We start from the raw sequence: 20596 nt of genomic DNA on the forward strand, positions 1-20596 counted from the left end.
CTTGACATCTATGTCATCCTGTGACAAGTGAATTTTTCTTTTGTCTAAAAAAAATAAAAGTTCAATGTTTTTTTTTATAAAATTAAAAATCTTAATTTTAGTATAAAGTTTAATTTTATTCCTTATAGAATTAAAAAACTTAATTTTTGTTATCGTAAAATATCATATTTTCATTTTTAATATAATATATTAGGCATAACTAAACAAAAATAACATAAGAAGATTTAATTTAATTGATTGAATAAGATACATAATTTGATATAATTATTCTAGTACTCAATTTATACGAATTGGCAAAACAAAAAAATCATGTAATATTTATAACCTAATAACTGTGACATGTATTTATAACCTAATAACTGTGACATGTTTGTTTATTTTTTAAGCATAGTTTTAATAAAATAAGCACTTTTTTTTAATCTTTTTATGTGTTTGTTTAAGTTATTTTTAAAGAAGCACTTTGTTTTAAAATTATTTTGTTAAGAAATAAAGTCGATTAAAAGGGTTCCAATTAGGCAAATATCCACTCTCCTTTTTTTTCTAGGTATATTTTTTTTCTCTATTTTATCTTGGCTATAACTTAAATGACATTTTTTCAAATCTTATTCTTTCTCTCACATGGTCACACATTCTTCTTCTTTTTTATTAGAATTGTTGCTCTCTTTTACTTCCTTTATAACCTCCAATTCAATATCTTGTTCCCGTCTTTCTTGTTTGATTGGTATCTTTGTCTAACATTAGGATTTTTTTTATCTTTCAAACGCTCAACACATGATAGGTTTTGTTCTTTTTTCTGAAATGTTGTTCCATATTTGCATTCCGAAAATTACTTTTTGAAATTGAATAAATTAAAACATCATTTTAAAAATTACTTTTCGAAATATTAATGGTAGTAAAAAATTTAAATTAAAATAAAATGGAAGTGTACTTAAAAAAAAAATAGAGTGAATATAACATTTGTCTTCCAATTATTGGTGTAAACCAAGTTGTGATACTCCCTTGCGGTGGAATTTGAGTCATTACTTCGTTCTTGGCCCCAAATAGAAGGACAAAAAGCCTCAACTTAATTGCCCGAAGGCAAATTTCATGGATCCGTTCATCTAAGAGATTCTCTCACATTATTGCGTAGCAATATGAAATCCTTAGCAAAAGATATTTGTTTTAAATTAGGATCAAAGTGAATCATCCTCACATGATGATATTTAACTTTCAAATTAGGTCCGTAGAAAGAAAACTTCTTAGACTATTGTAAATATTGATATTTTACATTACTAAAACGAGTTAACCCAATATTGTTCCATATATCAATGTCTTGATTGAAATGTGTTTGGATCCACATAAATGATCATAAATAAATTTCGGGTAGAAACAAAGATAAATCTACTGGAACACGTCCCATGTTCTTTCCTACTAATAATATTATTAAGTTATGAATATTATATTATTTTTTAAATATTACTTAATATATTATATTAAAAATGAAAATAGTATATTACTTTATGATGAACAAAATTAAACTTTTGAATTTTACTACAATTGGAATCAAACAATTAAATTTTATAGGGATGAGCATCAATTTTTTTTATTTTTTTAGAAACAAAAAAGATTCACTTGACGTGTAACAATCATGTAAGTGACATAGACAACACGTCATTAATTTGCTAACTGTGTTAGTTGAAAAGAGAAAAATTAAAATATTATTTTTTAAATCATGTATTTTAATTTACAAGTATAAAATAGCCAAATAAATTAAATATTTGTTGAAAAAAAAGAAGAAAGAAAGCCTTCAGCACAGCACTGGGAAGCCAGAGCAAAGTAACAGGGTAAGTAAAAATGGGTACATAAAAAAAGTAACGGGGTATACCAAAATGAACACTAACCTCACTCAACGACCAACGTTATTAATATCAAAACATGAACTCTTTCCGCCTCCATATAACAACTAGAAATCCCTTAAGAATAGGAACAGAATAAAAACTACTTTTCCAAGTTCAGGGAATATAGATACTGAATTAGTTGAAAGAATGAGGAAAATAAGAATCCTATTTTTTTTAAAACTGCGTATTATAATGCATATGTATTAAAATAGATTAAATAAATTAAAGATACATTTAAAGTTATCGATATGACACTTTAGTCTTTTTTAGATGTCAATTATTTTCTAAATCTAAAAATTTCAACATAAAAAAAATATTCAAATACCAGTACTATGAAAAGAAAGCCCATATATAAAAATTTAGTTTAGATACATTAACACAATAAAATTTTATACTATTAACATATATAATACGATTATTAATTTTTATAATAATTACTTAAATAGTCAAGATAATTTTTAATTAATTAAAAATGTAGGAGGCTTTACAATACATAAAAAAAATCAAATCCATTTACAATATCATAATAAATTCAATGACCATCATGCAACAAATAACAAATAACAAATAATAGAGGTTCAAATAATGAAATGAAGCAGAAATGTTGTAGTATGATTTTTCCTAGAAAAAGGGAAAAAAAGAGAGGATTTTGGTTTTGCACAAGTAACAGAGTACTACAAAATGGGAAGAGTAAACGGCCCGTGAATTTCGATCTACAGAGTTGAATTGAAGCGAAAAGTAGAAAACAGAAACATGCCATGCCCTGGTACCATTTTCAAAGTTGCCTTTTTTCAATCGTTTTTGGGATTAAAAAACCACCTGCGAATTGCGATAAAGGGTTGACGAAAATGATGCTCTTTGCCTTTGCCTCTGGGGCCCTCCTTTGTGCCAACCGAAACCATCAATTATTAATTATTAATCCAAAAACAAAAACAAAACTATTACTTACTACTATGCCTTTCTTCTTGTTGTTTCCACGCCTACACTCCATTATTTCCCTTTTCCATTTTCCTCCCAACTTTTCCTAACTCCGCCCACATTGCTATTCTCTTCTCAACCTTTACATTTTCCATGTGGGGATGACAAAGTCGCTTCCTTTCTTTTTTCTGAACTTGTGGGCTTTTGCTCAATGCTAAGGGATGATCATTTGGGCATTCATTCATTATTTCTGTGTCTTCTAGCACTACACACTACATATGTTTCGGAAATTAGGATGGTTCGTGGGTCTGAATCAAAACAATTTAGCAACCAAAAGGTTGCTCAATGCCGACCAAACTGCCTCTGCTAGGCCAAATCACCAACTTCCTATGCTCGATGCTGTTCACGAAGTTGCCGTTTACATTCATAGGTTTCACAATCTCGACCTTTTTGAACAAGGGTAAGCTTTCATTTCTGCTGTTCGGGTGGTTTTATTTTTTATACATTTTAAAACTTCTTTTTTATTCTCGTTATTGTTGTGCAGATGGTACAGAATCAAGGTTACCTTGAGATGGGAGGACGGTGAAGACTCCTATCCCGGGATTCCTGCACGGGTTGTTCAGTATGAAGGTGAAATTAGTATATTCCTGATATTTTGATGTGTTAGTGTTTCATGTAACTGACCTTACCTTTTGTTGTTGTTGACTTTATGTTTGCTGGAATAACCTAATTTAGTTTACTGAAACATTAAATTTTTTGGTTCTGAGATCCTGTTAAGGGCTCTCTGCTGTAAGTGTGTTTGGGACTTCCGCGCAAGCATTTTCTTACATGTAAACATATATATATATATATATATATATATATATATATATATATATCATTCATCGTGCTATGCTGAAGTTGCGGAAATTATTTATTTAGTTTGGAAACAAAGGACTGAATTTTTTTAAAGAAAATAAGCGTTAAATTGTTGTTTATATCCATTTTCAGCTTAGGGAACATAGAATAGAAGTTATTTCCCTTTTTTTTTCTTCCTTTTTATTTTTATTTTTACTATACGAACAAATAAGGTTTGAGACTTTGAGCTTCTCATAATTTTTATTTAACCATTTCAAACTTATTCTTTTTTTTTTCCCGAAACGAGTTTTCCAATTTTGTTCACCATTTCCTCAGATAAGTTCAGTGTGCAAAACAAATGCAGAATGGGGATTCCAGTGCCTGTGTATTTCTCTGTTTTCAACCTCATATTAGCCTTGATTGAATGGTTGGGATATGTTCTCAAAATCTTTATGCCTACTATTTTGAACTTCCTTACTGTTTGATTTTAGTGAGACACTAGCACTAGCATGCTGGATATGCTGAGCATTTACTTTTTTGCCCAGTTAATTTGCCGTCGTGCATGGTATTGTTTCTTAGATCGATAAAATCTTTGAATCTGTCTTTCCTTTGAGCTGCAGCTCCTGAAGTGGGTGCTGACAATTTATGTGGAGTTTGGATGATTGATGATAAAGACAACAGTTTTTCAACACCATCATTCCGGATTAGATATGCAAGGCAGGACGTATTTCTTGCTATCATGATCTCATTCTATCTATCTTATGGTGGATACGAGGTCACTTCTACTCTCTCTCTCTGTTACTTTATGTATAAACCATAACATTTCTACCTTTTTTTCTTCATCTAGGTCACAATATCTTTGCTAATGATTATTTTTATCCACAGGGGAAATCCTCTGCTGTTATCTTGAAGTTTGAGCTCTTTCACACTCCAACACCTGAAATGCGGTTAGTTAATGTTACTCTTTCTCTTTTTCTGTTCATTGAGTAAAAGTTCCATGCTGGGATACTGATTGAACTGGAGTTAATGATGATGATGATTAGAGGTTGTGACTTCTGAAACTGTTTATGTAATTGAGCAGGCCTGAGTTACAAAGTTCGTTGGATGGATGTGCAGCTTCAGTTCATGAGTATAGAATCCCTCCTAAAGCTCTTTTGGGATTGCATTCGTATTGTCCTGTACATTTTGATGCTTTCCATGCTGTCCTTGTTGATACTAGTGTTCATATCAGTCTACTAAAATCTGGTTATCACACACCACAACTGAAGGTACCAAGGTTTGTCAGAATTCATATTTTATGGTTCAAATGGATACCCTAGTAACCGTTGCTTTGCCATAACTTATGTTAGATTGTTTCATACTATTCTGTTCTGAAAGGTGATAATTTAAATGTAATAGTTATTCTTTGGCTTCTAAAGGAACATATGGTGAAGACTATGTTAGGTCAAACAAGGTGTGTTCTGTTACAGTAGAAAATCTTTTGTAACTTCATAGCAGTGCTTCTTATTTTATTTAAGTGTTAATAAATCATGATTTACATTATTGGCTAAGATTCCTAATTTCTTACAACTTTTTTCTCAACACATTTTTGCTTACTATTGTATCTTATTCTTTCAAATCAGGCTGCACTCATCAAAGCATTGATCGCTGCCCATGATATCCTGCTTGATGACCTGAGAAGAATAAGCAAAGGAATTAACCAAGCTATTGATTTGACTGGAATTACTTTTGAACCTTATGTTACTAAGTCACTCAATTCTACTTCACCAGCACATGAAAAAAGTGCTGATGATGAAGCATCACTTCAACTGTCTGATGGGACACAAATCAGTGCTGAGGTTCTTAATTCTGGCAATGTGAATGCTTCATTATCTGTTATGCCTTTTTGATGTTTTAGATTTATTGCTCACACAATAATTTTGTCTTACCTTCAACAGAAAGTTATTCAATACATCAATCATGTTACTGAGGAATTGTGTCAATCTTTTTCTTGGGATGATATGTTAAACTTCTTCCAGTTCATTGGGAATCAGCTCTTATATCTCTGGAATACATTTCTGAAATTCCATAGGTATACTTAAATTTATTTATGTAGTAGTTACACATCCAAATTAGCATGAGTTCAGAAACTGTACAGGTCATTATAGCCCCATTTTCAATAAACTCATGCCAGTGTCTGTGTATCCATTATGGCCATTATGGTATCTGGAAAAGGCTGCTTTCTGTGTTCATTTTTGCATAATATAATTAGGCATACAGGAGCCTGGTCTACAGGCTTTTAAATATTCTAAACATGCATTGTTAGCATCTACCTGTAACATTAAGGTTGTTATGTATCTTATGAGAAAAGATGCACTCAGTTAAATATCTTTTGAGCATAATATTAAGCATTCCTTCTAGTCAACGACATGGTTTTTCTCTTCCTTTTTATTCTCATCGCTTCATCAGGGAAAATAAAACAAACATACTGGAATTTCTCCGTAACTCATGGGCAAACGATCGAAGAACTGAGTGCTCAATATGGATGGTGTACTCCAAGGTTGATATGCCTCACCAGTACGTGAGTAATGGAGTTGAGGGGACATCATTGTACCGTAGCTTGCGTGGGAGATCGTCAAGTACAAGGAGTTCTAATGATGATGTAATTATCCAGTATACACTATATAAGATCCATAAACTTCTTCTGAGTTTGAAGTTAATCATTTTATTGCCTTCATATGAATTGGCTTAACAAATTCTTCAAGTATGTTATGTCTCTCTTTTCCTTTTCAGCCTGTTCAAACTGCAACAATGCGAGCCGAACTTCACAGGCGTGGTATAGCACAAATGAGGGTAATAGTTGTTTACATATGGAATGCTTATAATTATAACTTTTGTTTTTCTTGCTGATTTGTATTTTTTGTCATACAAATTCCGTGCAGATCAACGACCGGTCACTTCAGGACATGTATATATTTGGAGATCCTTTGCGTGTTCCTATTATTATTGTAGAATGCTTGGAAAACATGCACCGTTCTGCCAGTGTGAAGTCATATTTCCTTCCTTTGGAGGACAAAGCTAGACATATCCTGGAAAATGGATCTAGAGCCATAATAAAGTTGCCTGGGAATAGCCCCCCACAAAATGAGCACGTTTTGAGAGTAGTTGTTTTTGTTCACGGGTTTCAGGCATGACATTCTTGGCATCCTTAATTTCTTTCAGCCTTTCTTTCCTGATTTCTTGTTACTTTGTGCACTTTAATTTTTGGGATTAACAAACTACTTTTTTAATCTTTAAAAGAAAACTACTTCTGCAAACAATGGTAAACATTGGTTTGTTGGCTTTGTTTAGGTTTGAGTGTATATTAAATCAACCAATCCCCAGTTTTCAAAATTCATGAGTAATTGGTAATTTAGATCTGGCCTTCAAAGAGAAGCATGGAGACATGCAATATTACTTCCTTTTTTATTCTAGTTATTGCCGTTTGCTTTGATGATATTGTCTTTTACTTCTACTCTAGCCTGATTTATTTTGGGATTCTGTTTGCCTTTTTACTAGTTACAGAAGTTTATGAAATTCCTTGTTTAATGTTTGTGCTTGTTTTGACTGGATCCTTTGACTAAGACACCCTTTGCTACTCAAACAAACAGGGACATCATTTAGATTTACGGCTTATTAGGAACCAGTGGCTTTTAATAGACCCCAAAATACAGGTTCTTATGTCAGAGACAAACGAAGATAAAACATCTGAAGACTTCAGAGAAATGGGATCACGGCTTGCTCAGGAAGTTATCTCTTTCCTGAAAAAGAAGATGGATAAAGCTTCAAGAGTTGGAAACTTAAAAGATATCAAGCTTAGCTTTGTTGGCCATTCTATTGGGAATCTCATCATCAGAGCTGCTTTGGCAGGTATTTACATATAGTTTTGAACAATGGAGAATAATACCCATCAAAATCTAATATTGGGACAGTAATGTGCCTTTTTTATTTTTAATTTCAGAAAGCATCATGGAGCCATATCTAAGATACTTGTATACATATGTTTCTATATCTGGTCCACACTTAGGTTATATGTATAGTTCGAACTCTATATTCAATTCAGGATTGTGGCTCTTGAAGAAGATCAAGGGCACACAATGCATCCATCAACTAACTTTCACAGATGATCATGATCTTGAGAATACCTTCATCTACAATCTTTCAAAGGTATTGAATGCATATTACCTTACCCCTGTTTATAGCTGGTCCCTCCCTACCCCCCTTCTTCTCTCCTCCCTCATCTCTAAACATTATGAGGCTTTTTGGGGTTTGGATTGGAGGTTATTAGTAGAGAAGGCTGCTGAACAGTTGTCATCTTGAAAATTTCTGTTCAATTCAGGATTTAGGCATAGGGATACAAGTGCTATTTTGATGTGTTTTTGTTAAAGTATAATAAAGTTCTTTATCTTGTACTGCAGAAGAAGACACTTGCAAACTTCAAGAATGTGATTCTGTTATCCTCTCCTCAGGTAACTTCTTTTATATTCTTATAACACGGAATTAATTAGCATAGCTTGTAAAACTACATTAACAGAACTTTCCTTCCTTTCATTACTTCACAACATATGCCATTCATCTACTGGATCATTTTGTTAGGAGTATAAATTGAAACTTATGTGTCACGAAGAGAAAGAGAAACATAAGCAAGTGAAGGAAATATGAAAGCTAGTAAGATTACATTTATGGGATTTGTACTAATAATGAAAACATGATTGGCAATTTTTTTTCTGATTTTCTTAGAAGTATTTATCTGAACATTTTTCTTGATACATGAAAAGGGTATTGCACATGAGTCATAAACATGCATGCCGTTGTTTTAAAGCATCAGATGATATTCACGAGTTTTATAGTTAGATGCAAAATGACTTTAGATGAATAAAAAGTGTTATGTCAACAAGTATAAGGGTATTGCACATGAGTCATAAACATGCATGCCGTTGTTTTAAAGCATCAGATGATATTCACGAGTTTTATAGTTAGATGCAAAATGACTTTAGTTTAGATGAATAAAAAGTGTTATGTCAACAAGTATATAGCCACGTTTCCCTTTTATTTCTAAAGCTTGTATCATAATGCTTCTGTCAGGACGGTTATGTTCCATATCATTCTGCCAAAATAGAACTGTGTCCAGCAGCTACATTGGACTTTTCTAAACAAGGGAAAGTGTTCCTGGAGATGTTAAACAATTGCTTGGACCAAATGAGAACTCACTCTGAGCATCGTATAGTCATGCGCTGTGACATTAACTTCGAAACCTCCTCCTACGGCAGGAGGAGCTTCAACACACTTATTGGACGTGCTGCTCACATTGAATTCTTGGAGTGTGACATTTTTGTCAAGTTCATAATGTGGTCTTTCCCAGAGCTCTTTAGTTAGAATTAGTAAACAAAGGGAATTATTTGCATGAAATTAGACTTACACTGTTACACAACACAGTGACAATACTGCATTGTGATCAAAGCAATCATTAGATGCCAATGTAATTATTTCTTGCACTGGCATGCACAACCAACAGCACGTGTGTACAACATCGGTTAAAAGTTAAATTTTTTTTACAAGTTGTTAGTTCTGTAGGATTAGGAACTTAATTAGGCAAAATGGTGTAAATTGACAATTGGAATTCAAAGAAATTTCTGCTGAAATTCAAAGTTATGTGTTATACACTTTATACTGTAATTTTGCCTTGTTGGTTCAGTGTCGTGTCAACTGTTTGTTTTGATGCCAATTGTTTTGGCGCTGTCTACGGTCTAACACTGATGCTTATTCTATCAACTGCCTCAATTAGCGCCCCCTCACCGTTAATTTGTCTTTTTACTCTACACACACACGCCTTCATGTGCAATTATATTAAAGATTCCAAAAAGGATAAATAATTCTTCCCTCCTACTTCAGTTTTCAACAATTCATCATCTCCAACAGAGAAAAGCAGAATTGTCTCCACTTAAAAAATTTCTTCCTTGGTTTGTTAATTAACAACAAAAAAGGTTGACAATATCACACATTTTCAGCTCATTTTTTAATTTTTAACCGATATCGTCAGCTCCACCTTCAATATCTTGCACTTGGTAGGAAAAAGGTTTATTTATACTCGCTGAGTTGCTGTTAATACCTTGCTGGAATAAAATATATAAATTCGCTAGTCAACAACACTTGGTACGAAAAGGTTTATACTAGATCATGCACTACTTTGTACCAAAAAGGAAATATTCTAGAATAAAAGAATAATTTTCCTTTTAATTATTTTAGTTTAAATTTTGTAAAAATTACTCGTTCCTTCAAGTTTTATCAAACTAAAGGATTTTTCTATTTTAAAATTAAATAAAGATGGCCCCTCTAGATATTTTATTCCATTTAAAACTTATTTTAGTCTTTGATGTGATGGCAGGTTGCATAAAATGGTTTTTTTTTCCTGATGACAAGTCAGGCCTGAGATCAAAATAGGCGATATCGAGCATTGTAGGAATAAAAAATAAATAAATAAAAGAACTAAAAAAGTTTGCCGTGTTTGTTGAGACAAAATATATTTAAGTCAAATTGATATTTTGGTTGGTGAGTTTTGCATACAAGGTTTAAAATAATTTAATAAATTCAAATTATTAAGATTGAGTAGAAAATGAAAGTTCAAGAGTTTTAGGTAAAAGAAAATCAATGAATGGACCTAATTTGCTTTTTCATTTTAAAAATAGAGGGACTTAATTGGCTCAAACAAATTTGAAAAACCAAAATCACATGTAATCCAAATTAAAGGGATTAAAAGTATAATAAAGGATAAGAAAAGCAAAAAAGAAACTAAACCGAATTGCAGCATAATAAACCATTTACTCAGACAACTATCCATAGAAATAATCATAGCATCATAATTTTATAGCAGCTAAACGCATCTCTAGTCACTCTTTCTTCTTCCAAAATGGTGGTAAGATTTAAAATGTACATGTTCCAAAAAAATTTACATTTGATGATCAATGATGCCCTGCAAGCATGTATATTTATTGTGGTAAAATTTATACATTACAATAATATCTCTTATTATATATATTGATGTATGTATTATGAACATGTATATTAGTTTTAGTTTTACAGTAACATTTTTTAATATATGTTTACCTATTCCATCAGATAAAATATATGTTTATTTATAAGTATTTTTTAAATTATCGAGAGAGATGAGATTGAGTAGAAATAGAAAAGGAATTAAAGCAGCAAAAATTATTATCGATCAACCACCACTTTCCGATAGTGTCTTAACATCAAAGTAACTAAAGCTTTTGTGGGTGTCATTTAAAATCAAACAAAAAAATAGAAAACATATAAAAGTCAAGTTAATTTTTTTTTTTTTTTGTATAATTATATGACTAGAAGCATATGGTTGAGGACCCGTTTAGTTTGAGAAAACAAAATGAAAAAAGCGTAGCCTTCTTTCTTTCTATTTTCTATATCTTTTGAAATTTTGTATTTAAATTTTGGTTAAATTATAATTTTCCAGATAGGGCAGTAAAAAAGGCTTAAATTATAAAGAAAAACATTAATTGACAGTAAGAATAATTAAAGAGGTCGGACAAAGAGGATAATTAAAGATTAACATAAATAGAAAATTAACAATAATTAGTTACTTGCAAATGTGATAGTGTTAAAAATGATTGGAACAACAATAATATTAAAAGCAAGATTGAAAACTAATAAAAAAAAAGAAGAAGAAAAGAAGCAAGATTGAGATTTGTGAGGGTCATATGAAGCTAGAAACCAGTTCAGTTAAAGTGTGGTTACAATTACCGTATATATGCCAATTTCAATTTTTGAACGTTTCTACAAACATAATTTGAAAAATGAAAATTGAATGCATATTATAATTTGGAAAGTAACTAACATGGTGATATACCTCAAAAGCAGTTGTGTAGGCCACTAAAGAAAATGAATGAGATACAAAAGCTTGCAGGGCATACCTCTAAAAACTTCAATCTATAATCTACGAAGCATTATTGCTGCCTGCTTGGCCCCAAGACTCTTTTCAAAACTGTAGAAATATTTGAAATAATTTGGCTCTGCAAACTAAGTTACAGCAAATTAAATAACCATCCGGTCATTGCCAAAAACATAAAATAACTACACTATGATGAAAAGTGTATGATTGTATGAAAATTAAAGAGAGAAAGAGAGGATAAAAGAATAATATACTCACAGACATTGTAATTTTGTTAAACATATAAAGCTTCTTCTTGTGCCATTCACTCGCACTCATCGTTTTCATTTTCGCTGTTGAGAGTAACTGGTATCGCGATCGGAAAAAGGAAGAAAGAGAAGAAGCCAAATGCAAAAAAAGAACCTTCAGAAAATGAATGAATAAAAATCGAAAGAATGTACAGTTACATGTAACAGTTAAAGCCTACAAGATATCCCATGTTGTTCCGAAGATTAATGGGAAATGGAAAAAAAATTAATGGGAGCCGTTTTGTACAGTTTGAAGAAGAAGAAAAAAAAGTCACCAACCGTGTGTAGTTACCGACGACGCATGAAGGAGACTTCACTTACAGGAAGAAAAAAAACGTGAAATTCAACTTTTTGTCTCTACATTTTTCTGAACCACAAAACTCACACGTTGAAGAGAATGCAATTACAAAACTGAAAGTATATTTCTGTCATATTAAAGTCAACATATATTCTCTTTCCTCTTTTTTAAGTGGTACAAACAATAAACAAAAAAAAAAGAGAAAAAGACATGAAACCCACCGTATAGAGTATGCAATTACAATTGTTTTTGAAGTATTTAAAGGGTGAAATGATCTTTAAAAAGTGGAGACCAAATAGCAATTGGTAGAAATAGTATCCTTTTTATTTATTATTATAGTTCCTCTCTTTTAAGTGGTACAAACAATAAAAAAAAAAAAAAAAGAGAAAAAGACATAAGGCCCACAATATAGAGCATGTAGTTACAATTGAAGTATTTAAAGGACAAAATGTTCTTTAAAAAGTGGAGAACAAAAAATAATTGATGCAAATAATATTTCATTTATCTATTGTTAGAGATGAAAGTGAACATAGATTATTTTTCCTCTGTGTTAAGTGGTACAACAATAAACAAAAAAATATGAGAGAAAGACATGAGGCCCACAATATAGAGTATGCAGTTACAATTGTTTTTGAAGTATTTAAAGGATAAAATAATCTTTAAAAAATCGAGACCAACAAACAGTTGGTACAAATAGTATTTTTTTTATTATCTATTATTATAGATGTCTAAAAGGAATGAAATAGATAACTCTCTTGATTCCAAAAAAAATAAAGATAATTTTCTTGCATAGAAATATTTAGGCTCATTTTGGTGGTCCAAATTGAATAGAAATAGATATAATAAAAGAACTCCATTAGCAACAAAAAAGAAATATATTAAAAGAGCGTAATAAATTAGAAATGGGAAGAAATAAGAAATGATACGAGAAGGATAAGTTTTATTCCAACCTATTGATTGATTGACTAATGTATGCCCCAAGTTATTGCCCGATATTTGAAGAGGTATTTGAATTTTGAATTAAATATAAAAGCAATATATGATTTAATTTGATTCAATAATATAATTTTAAATTTCAACTAAACCAAACCAATTTTTTCCTAATCGGTTAAGATAAGTTAGGCAGTTTTTATTATTAAAAAAATTACTTTTTTACGATCTTTAAAATTATTTCTAATTTGCTACCCAAAAAAAAAAATTAATTTGTTTTTATGTAAATGTTAATATTTGTAAAAGTGTTCTAAGTGCAAAAGCTTTTCTAATCTTAGATTAGGTGTCATCCCCTTAATTGTAAAAAAAATATAGTAATTTGAAAACTATCAAAATAAATAAACATTCTAAGACTATATTCAATAAAACTAGTTGAAAGTCGGAAAAAGTTATCTAGTAACTAAAAAATTGGTTTATTAAATGATTAATATTTCGTAAAATTAACTGTTAAAGTAGTTGATAAGTGTAAAATAAAAAAAATAATAAAATCATAATTTATTTAAAAAAGAATAATTAGAAAATTGTATAAATATATTGAGAATAAAAATAAAATAAAATATAAGAAACTAAACTAACATTTTAACAAAAATTATTTTAAATAATGTTTCAAAAAATATTAAAAATTATTATAAAAAATTTGTTTACCAACCAATCAAACAAATTTTTTAATTAGTAAAAAAAAACTAAAAATAGACTGAAATGTCTTTGTCAAAACCTAATAGTTAATTAAATTATAATCAGTCGTTGAAAATAACATTTACACTACTATAAGTAACAGAGTAATAAAAAAACCACATGAGAATATATATATATATATATATATATTAAACCTCTTATAAAATGAAGTATATTAGATATCATTCATACATTAATGTTATAAACTCATAATATAACATAAACAAATGTTCAATACATATGAAATCACGTAGTATCATTAAAAAAACTGAGTTGTGACTAATGATAATGAAATTTTATAAGAATATAAAAGAAAAATCAATATAATATAATATGCAATTTGATTGAATTTTGTTTGATTTTTACAATAAAAAATAAAAACTAAATATTTTTTTTAACAATTTCACATTTTAAAACTGGTTGATTTGGTTTTGGACACTTCTCTAATATAGAGAGAAATATTATATCTTATTTTTTTATTTTCTTATAAATCAGTTTTTCGATTAATCTTACAAATCATTCTACTACCTTATTAGAAAAGTATTAAGTAAAAAATAAATATATTTAATATCTTAAAAATATGAAACACATTCAATTCTTACCATACAAAACATTGGTGGATTAGTAGAAGGATAAAGTAAAAAGATTTATAATATCAGTAATACAAAAGATTCTAAATCTTTTTACTTTATATTATAAAAGATTTTCCTAATATGATATAATTCAATAGTCAAACCTTATTAAGGTTATAAGATGATAACTAAAATGAAAAGTTATTAAGAATTAATCAAACCATTTAGAATATTTTTTCTCCAAATAACCTTTTGTATTTATTTTTTCTATTAAAACTTTGGTAAATGCTGAGCAATTTTTGTTTGGTCATTACTAATATTACTATGAGCAATGTTACATAGCATAATTATCTGATTTGTAATTCGAATCCATTATTTAGGTAAAAAGAGTTTTTATTTATATATTTGGCTTAAATAACTCTTTAATTTTATAATATATTTTAATCTTAAAAAAAAATTCTGTTTTAGTCCTTATTAAAAAAATCCTTTTTTATTTTAGTTGTTCACTATTAACTATTAAGTGATAGTATGACTAACAAATTGCTATCAAGTGATATTGTTTCTTCAATAACAAGAATTAAAATAAAAAATACTTCAATATAAGAATAAAATGAAAATCTTCTAGAACAAAAGAAACGTATGTTAAAATTTACAATTGTATAAAGGCTGTTAGACATGTAAAAAAAAAAACAATTTATAAGGTTCCAAAAAATTTAAAACGACAATAACGAAAATATGTTACTTAAGTCTTCTATATTTAGTGCTTTAAAATCATATAAAACCAGTAAAAATAATATTCTTATGATACTTTTTTAATGCAAATATTTAGAAATAAGAATAAGAAATAAAAAAATAGTAACTTCTATTATATTTCTATGAAAAACAAAAAGATAAATGATATTCTCGCAACTCAAATAGATTTTAATAAATCAGTTGGCTAACTTGTTAACTGATTCACGAAAGCCGTTCTAGTCATGTTATGTAGTCATCATCACATCACAATTCACATGAGTACAATAATTTGTTCAGCCATCTTAAACATGATCAGTATCTTCCAAAAACAAGTGAAACATCTCTATTGGCATGGGCACAACATCCAGACCAGGCAAGCATCATTGTTTTCCTGATTCCCAAACAATTCTTAAGATCAATCTATTCAGCACCCACCATACAAGGTACAAGTACATACAATCACCATGTGACAGAATATATATACCTCTCAATTACCAAACATGTACCAGACAATGTAGACTGCAGCAGAGCCTAAAATATGTTAAATGATGGTTTGTTGGTAGAATCAACTGAGAAAGAAACATAGCAACATTGTATGTTAAAAATGCTCTAAAATCCTATTACATCAGAGATGCACTACGGTTACAATTTAGTCATACAAAAGCTGAGTAACAACAATTGCCTACTCCCATGATACTGATAATGAAAATAGGAAAAGAAAAGAAAAACAAAGGGAAATATACCATCAACATCATTGTTTCATTAGCTCACTTATAACCCTTCTGATTCATGATTTATCTTATTCACAAGCCAATTTGGTGTCAAAGCTGCTCAAGCATATTGCAAAAGCTTGGAATGCAGATAAAGGGTACCGATAATCCATGGTGAACATGTCCTTCCCAACTTTGCCAAACTGAAGAATGATCTTATCGTGCTCCGGTGGAGCTGGTTGAGATGGTGTAGGTGCACCAGCAGCTGGTTGGGTGGCAGCAATCAACTGAAAGTTTTTAACAGACGCAACTGTTACTCGTCCACGGAAATTAAGGCACCAACATTGTAACTGTTCATGCCATCTTGGAGGCTTGTTTTTCAGAACCAAGGGTCTCATCTTGCCATCATCATCTTCGATGCAGGATTCCCCAATCTCAGAAAATCGCGAACTGCTGAACTCAATAGAATGATCTAGAGACTTTGAAAACGAGATGCTCCGAAACGAGTCCTCCAGGGAACGGGGAAGAAGCTCTGGCTGGCCAGGAACAGTGCCACCTGCATCTAGTGCTGAAGCTGGTATTGAATGCATAACGCAGTGCATCTTTCTTGGTCCTCGAGTCCCAAGCACATTTAATTCATATGTTACCTGAGCTATGTTGTAACTCCCAGATGGGACCTTAGGCGAGACCTTTTTGGAATAAAATCTGCGGCTCGTCTTCCCAGTCCCAGGAGGGCATATATGGGCAGAAGAGTATGGAGGCTGTGTATCGTATATAATGAACTTTGTACCAAGAAAATTTGATCTGGTGTATGGAAGTCAAAGAAAATATCACAAGTGAGTAGATAGGGATATAAAACAGAACATAAAAATAAAATACCAAGTAAATAGGCTTGAAGCCTTGATAAGCAAAATAGGATAAATCTACAAGGCATAAGTGGAAATTAATGATGGAATAAGAATCTAAACTATAGCTTGAAATAGATATTTGAAAAAGTATCATCTTCTTTTTGCTAATAACGGTTACAATTCTTTTTCAAAGAATTTCGTATTAAAACATATCAAGGTCAACATGCTTACATCTCTCACCAACTGAAATTGACAGTGAATTCTGCTGTTATACTTCAGAGAGTTAGAAAGCACTCACCTACTCTAAATTTTAAAACATATTTTAACAGTTTTTTTAGAAGACAAACAAAAAGGGGTTTCTTCAATAAAGACAATGTAATCAGAGGATGTTAAAACTTACTAGCAGAAAACTCACCTCAGCTTTCCAATGTAAGTGTTACTTGATCTAGAGATGTTGTCAGCATCCATGGAAATAACGTACTCAGTGTAAGTTGTTCTCCTTGTCCTCTTAGCAGAAAGGAGGAATTTTCCATTTTCAACTAACAAAGCTGCAAAACTCAAAGTAATTAAAAAATAAATGGAAAAGAAAATTAAATGAGCACTGTATGCACTAGAATATGGCAATAAATATCACTATGATTGAGTCCCATATTTACTGCATAACATACAGGCAGATTTAAGCCCTTCCAAGGCAGCAATTAGTAAGATGGGAATGACTCATACACACTTCAAAAAACTGCTAATCAACATCTTGATTTAACAGAATTAAGCAACATTTCAAAATGTAAATAACTCAAGTTTCACCCCCAGCTAGTGCAAAGATCACTTGTACTTTCATCTGGTCAACATCTAAAAATAACTAACCCAACACACCAGGAGAAGCAACAATGCATAAAACAATACAACTGATAAACTTTATCCACCTTATTTAACGGCAAAAAAAAGTCATTTGCTGACTATATTATTAACAGTTACCTTAATAAATTATGAGGAAGGTAGCCATTATAATTCATATATAACACAACAAAAACAAGGTTTGCTCCCAACTAAATGGCTATCAATTATCAAACAAGATGTTGCTTTCTTCTTAAATCAATCATAAGGGAAATAAATAAACGCACAGAACCAACCATTATACAACTAAGTCAACTAACTGATTTTCATGCCAGGAGTAACAAGTGAAGGCTGATTTGAACAAAGAATGACAAAATATGAGTGGAAACTTGACCCATAAAACCCATTTCCAAAATTTTCCCACAAGACCCTGTAGTAATTGTTTCAAGGGAAAATTACAGTATTGCAAGCGCCATCCCATATAGATCTCAAATCATATCCATGCAAAGATATACACACATGCAGACAGAATCAACATTTGCACAAAAAATCACGTGCTTTTATAGCATGTCAACTGTCAAGATCGATACAACCATACAAAACCAAGTGATAATTTAATGTATAAATAGAAAGCTTACCAGGGCTGAGACAAAGGAATAGGTGGTATGTTAAATTAGATTTATCTCTTTTGATAAAACATTGAATGATTCCATCCCGTGGCCCAGGCTGAAAAGTGAAAGGAGCAAACAATCAGGGTGCTGCTTCAACCCATAACATCAACTATCATTGTTATCACCACATAAATGTAATAGTTTGGTTAATAAAAGTGAAACAGTCTGCTATGAAAAATAATGAACCTAACCTGCTTCAAGGACACAGGGAATGTAAGTTTGCCACAAAACTCTGGGCTCTTAACGATGTCCTTGCACATATTCCTCCAAGACTGGCAAACTGCAGCACATGCAACAACATGCTTTCGAGCAGGCCATGTATTCTCACTCTCCTCTAGCCGTCTAATGATATCAAATAGTAATTCCGGGGGTAAGCTGGCCCAACGGCTATTTTGAATTACTAGAGGTTGGTCATGCAAATCCTGCACTGATCCTTGAGATTTTCCTCTATGATGCCCAGTAAGTCTGACATCAAAACTACGCCTAGATAAGCTCCCGAAACTATCCCTTACATCACGAACTATGCTGCGGAATGACATTCTGCAGGTGGTACCCAAGAATAATTATATATATCTCTTGTGTGAACTTCTGATGTACTATATCCGACCACTGTGAGCATATGGCTGCCATTCAGCAAAGTTACAGTTATTATTCTTCATCTTTCCAACCAAAATATTCTCTAAAAACTATGATCCAAAATAGACACCATCTAATACATCAATCAGTGATGAGATGAACTAAATGCAAGAGGTATTTACAACAATTCAAGTCAATAGGGTGCCACAGAAGATGGTGAAATGTCACGTGTCAAAGACTAGATAGATATTTGGTCATCGCTCATCATCGAAAAGGATGGCTCAATATAGCATTATCATGATGAGATGGTAGCAATTACAGAAGCAAAAATGCCATCATTTAGTATCAACCATTTAAAAAAGCCATCATTTAGTTATTTATAGATCATAATTCGAATTTATATGGAAATCGTTAATAGGCACACAAAACCAAATAATTACAATAAATATGGGAAAGCTATCACCAATTCACCGGCCAAATTTGCAGGTACAGAAATAGAAAGCTTTCAATTTTCTTTTCCTTTGGCTATTATTGCCAACACCAAGGACCAGAAGAGAAACTACCTCTTAAAGAGTTAAAATCAAGTCTATCAAAACTCCCAAGCCGGATCAAAAGCAAACCTTCACCTGCAACGCATAAAAAGAGTTAGAACTTAGAAGACAAGTAATCAAAATTCCAAATCCCACAATCTCCTTTAAGATTTGCCTCCCACAAACACTGGAAGCAAAATAACCCTATTTCTAGCCCCACCATTTTCCTTCCAAAAACTTGGAAAAACTGAAAACCCATGAGTTTCGCCCCCAGCATTTTCAACAGAGACCAAGTAGAATAAATAAATAAAAAAATAAAAAGATCCAGATTTGAAGAAACCCTCCTCAGATTGTTTGAATGAAGAGAGAGAGAGAGAGAGAGAGAGAGAGAGAGTACAGTTTGGATTTGGGAGACAACATACCTAGAATATAGAGATCTGTAGATAAAGTATTAGAACTAGTTTCAGAGATGAAATCTACGGAAGAATCAGAAAAGAATCAACTTTACGCAGCAGAAGATGCAAACGAAGCAGAAAGACACAAGCTTTAGATCAGAATGGCAACAAGACCACCACCTTCTCTTCCCAGTTTCTTACACCTCCCTCCTCATCTTTCTCTCTCATGTCCGGACTCCAAAGTTTCGTTAAATCTAGTTCGTGAGGTAAAAAAGCAAAAGCAATCTACTTCCACTATTTATTTATTTATTTAAAGATAAAATATAGTATTGTATATCTTTTAATAATTATAATCAACGTAATTCTGATGTAGAGAAATTTAATGTAGCCACTTGGTCTCCGTGAATAAATCGTACCATAAAGGTCGCGGCAACCGGCAACTAATGTCATGTGCTCACTCTCTCTTCCATTATCCTATGTTTTATTCGGATGTATTTTAAATAGATTTAATTATTAATTTGTTCTTTAAAATTTAAATAATTTAATTTAATTCTCAAGTTTTTAAAATAAATTAATTTTATTTTTAAATTATTTAATTTGATTCTTAAATTTATAAACTAAATTTATTTGTTTTTAAGAATTTAGGATTAAATTAATTTATTTTTAATAACTTGACAATCAAATTAAATATTTTAAAATTTTAAAACTTAAGAACTTAATTGAATTTTTTTTAAAATTTAATAACCAAATTAAATCACTTAAAATAATTTGAGGATTAAATCAATTATTAAATCTTTTAAATATTAAGAATTTTTTAATCAACATGTTATTTTTTCAATGAAAAAATTTAAATCTATCAAGTCAATCTTATATTCTTTCAAATATTAAAAATTATTTGTTCTGTTGTTTT

At 30.9% G+C, this 20596-nt stretch overlaps 2 protein-coding genes and 1 long non-coding RNA gene across 5 annotated transcripts; 1 reads left to right on the plus strand and 2 right to left on the minus strand.

Moving 5' to 3' along the window:
- The first annotated feature begins 2644 nt into the window (after positions 1-2644).
- On the plus strand, positions 2645-9298 carry LOC100809041 (protein FAM135B). Of its 2 annotated transcripts, XM_006597272.4 has the most exons (15): positions 2645-3255; positions 3340-3425; positions 4253-4407; positions 4518-4579; positions 4714-4908; positions 5031-5085; positions 5255-5470; positions 5570-5703; positions 6081-6273; positions 6405-6464; positions 6554-6799; positions 7262-7520; positions 7612-7817; positions 8069-8119; positions 8736-9298. In XM_006597272.4, the coding sequence occupies exons 1-15, from the start codon at positions 3074-3076 to the stop codon at positions 9024-9026; spliced, it is 2391 nt and encodes a 796-aa protein (XP_006597335.1). In that variant the 5' UTR covers positions 2645-3073; the 3' UTR covers positions 9027-9298. The 2 variants fall into 2 exon arrangements, with proteins under 2 accessions (XP_006597335.1, XP_006597336.1); XM_006597273.4 differs by lacking the exon at positions 5031-5085 and having other exon boundaries at positions 2647-3255; positions 4714-4900.
- A 1731-nt stretch (positions 9299-11029) lies between these two features.
- Positions 11030-12646, minus strand: LOC121173604 (uncharacterized). The gene is made up of 3 exons (XR_005888764.1): positions 12135-12646; positions 11827-11913; positions 11030-11696 (listed from the first exon to the last, which is right to left on the minus strand). It is a non-coding gene; the product is annotated as an uncharacterized lncRNA (long non-coding RNA).
- A 3046-nt stretch (positions 12647-15692) lies between these two features.
- LOC100814578 (tubby-like F-box protein 8) lies at positions 15693-20062 on the minus strand. Of its 2 annotated transcripts, none has more exons than XM_006597274.4 (6): positions 19714-20062; positions 19325-19387; positions 18377-18808; positions 18153-18240; positions 17096-17228; positions 15693-16636 (listed from the first exon to the last, which is right to left on the minus strand). In XM_006597274.4, exons 3-6 carry the CDS (start codon positions 18722-18724, stop codon positions 15922-15924), a joined length of 1284 nt encoding a protein of 427 aa, XP_006597337.1. In that variant the 5' UTR covers positions 18725-18808; positions 19325-19387; positions 19714-20062; the 3' UTR covers positions 15693-15921. The 2 variants fall into 2 exon arrangements, with proteins under 2 accessions (XP_006597337.1, XP_006597338.1); XM_006597275.4 differs by having other exon boundaries at positions 18377-18725; positions 19714-19963.
- Between the last annotated feature and the right edge of the window lie 534 nt (positions 20063-20596).

Source organism: Glycine max, chromosome 15 (genome assembly GCF_000004515.6).
Source record: "Glycine max cultivar Williams 82 chromosome 15, Glycine_max_v4.0, whole genome shotgun sequence".
NCBI classification, from domain to species: domain Eukaryota; kingdom Viridiplantae; phylum Streptophyta; class Magnoliopsida; order Fabales; family Fabaceae; genus Glycine; species Glycine max.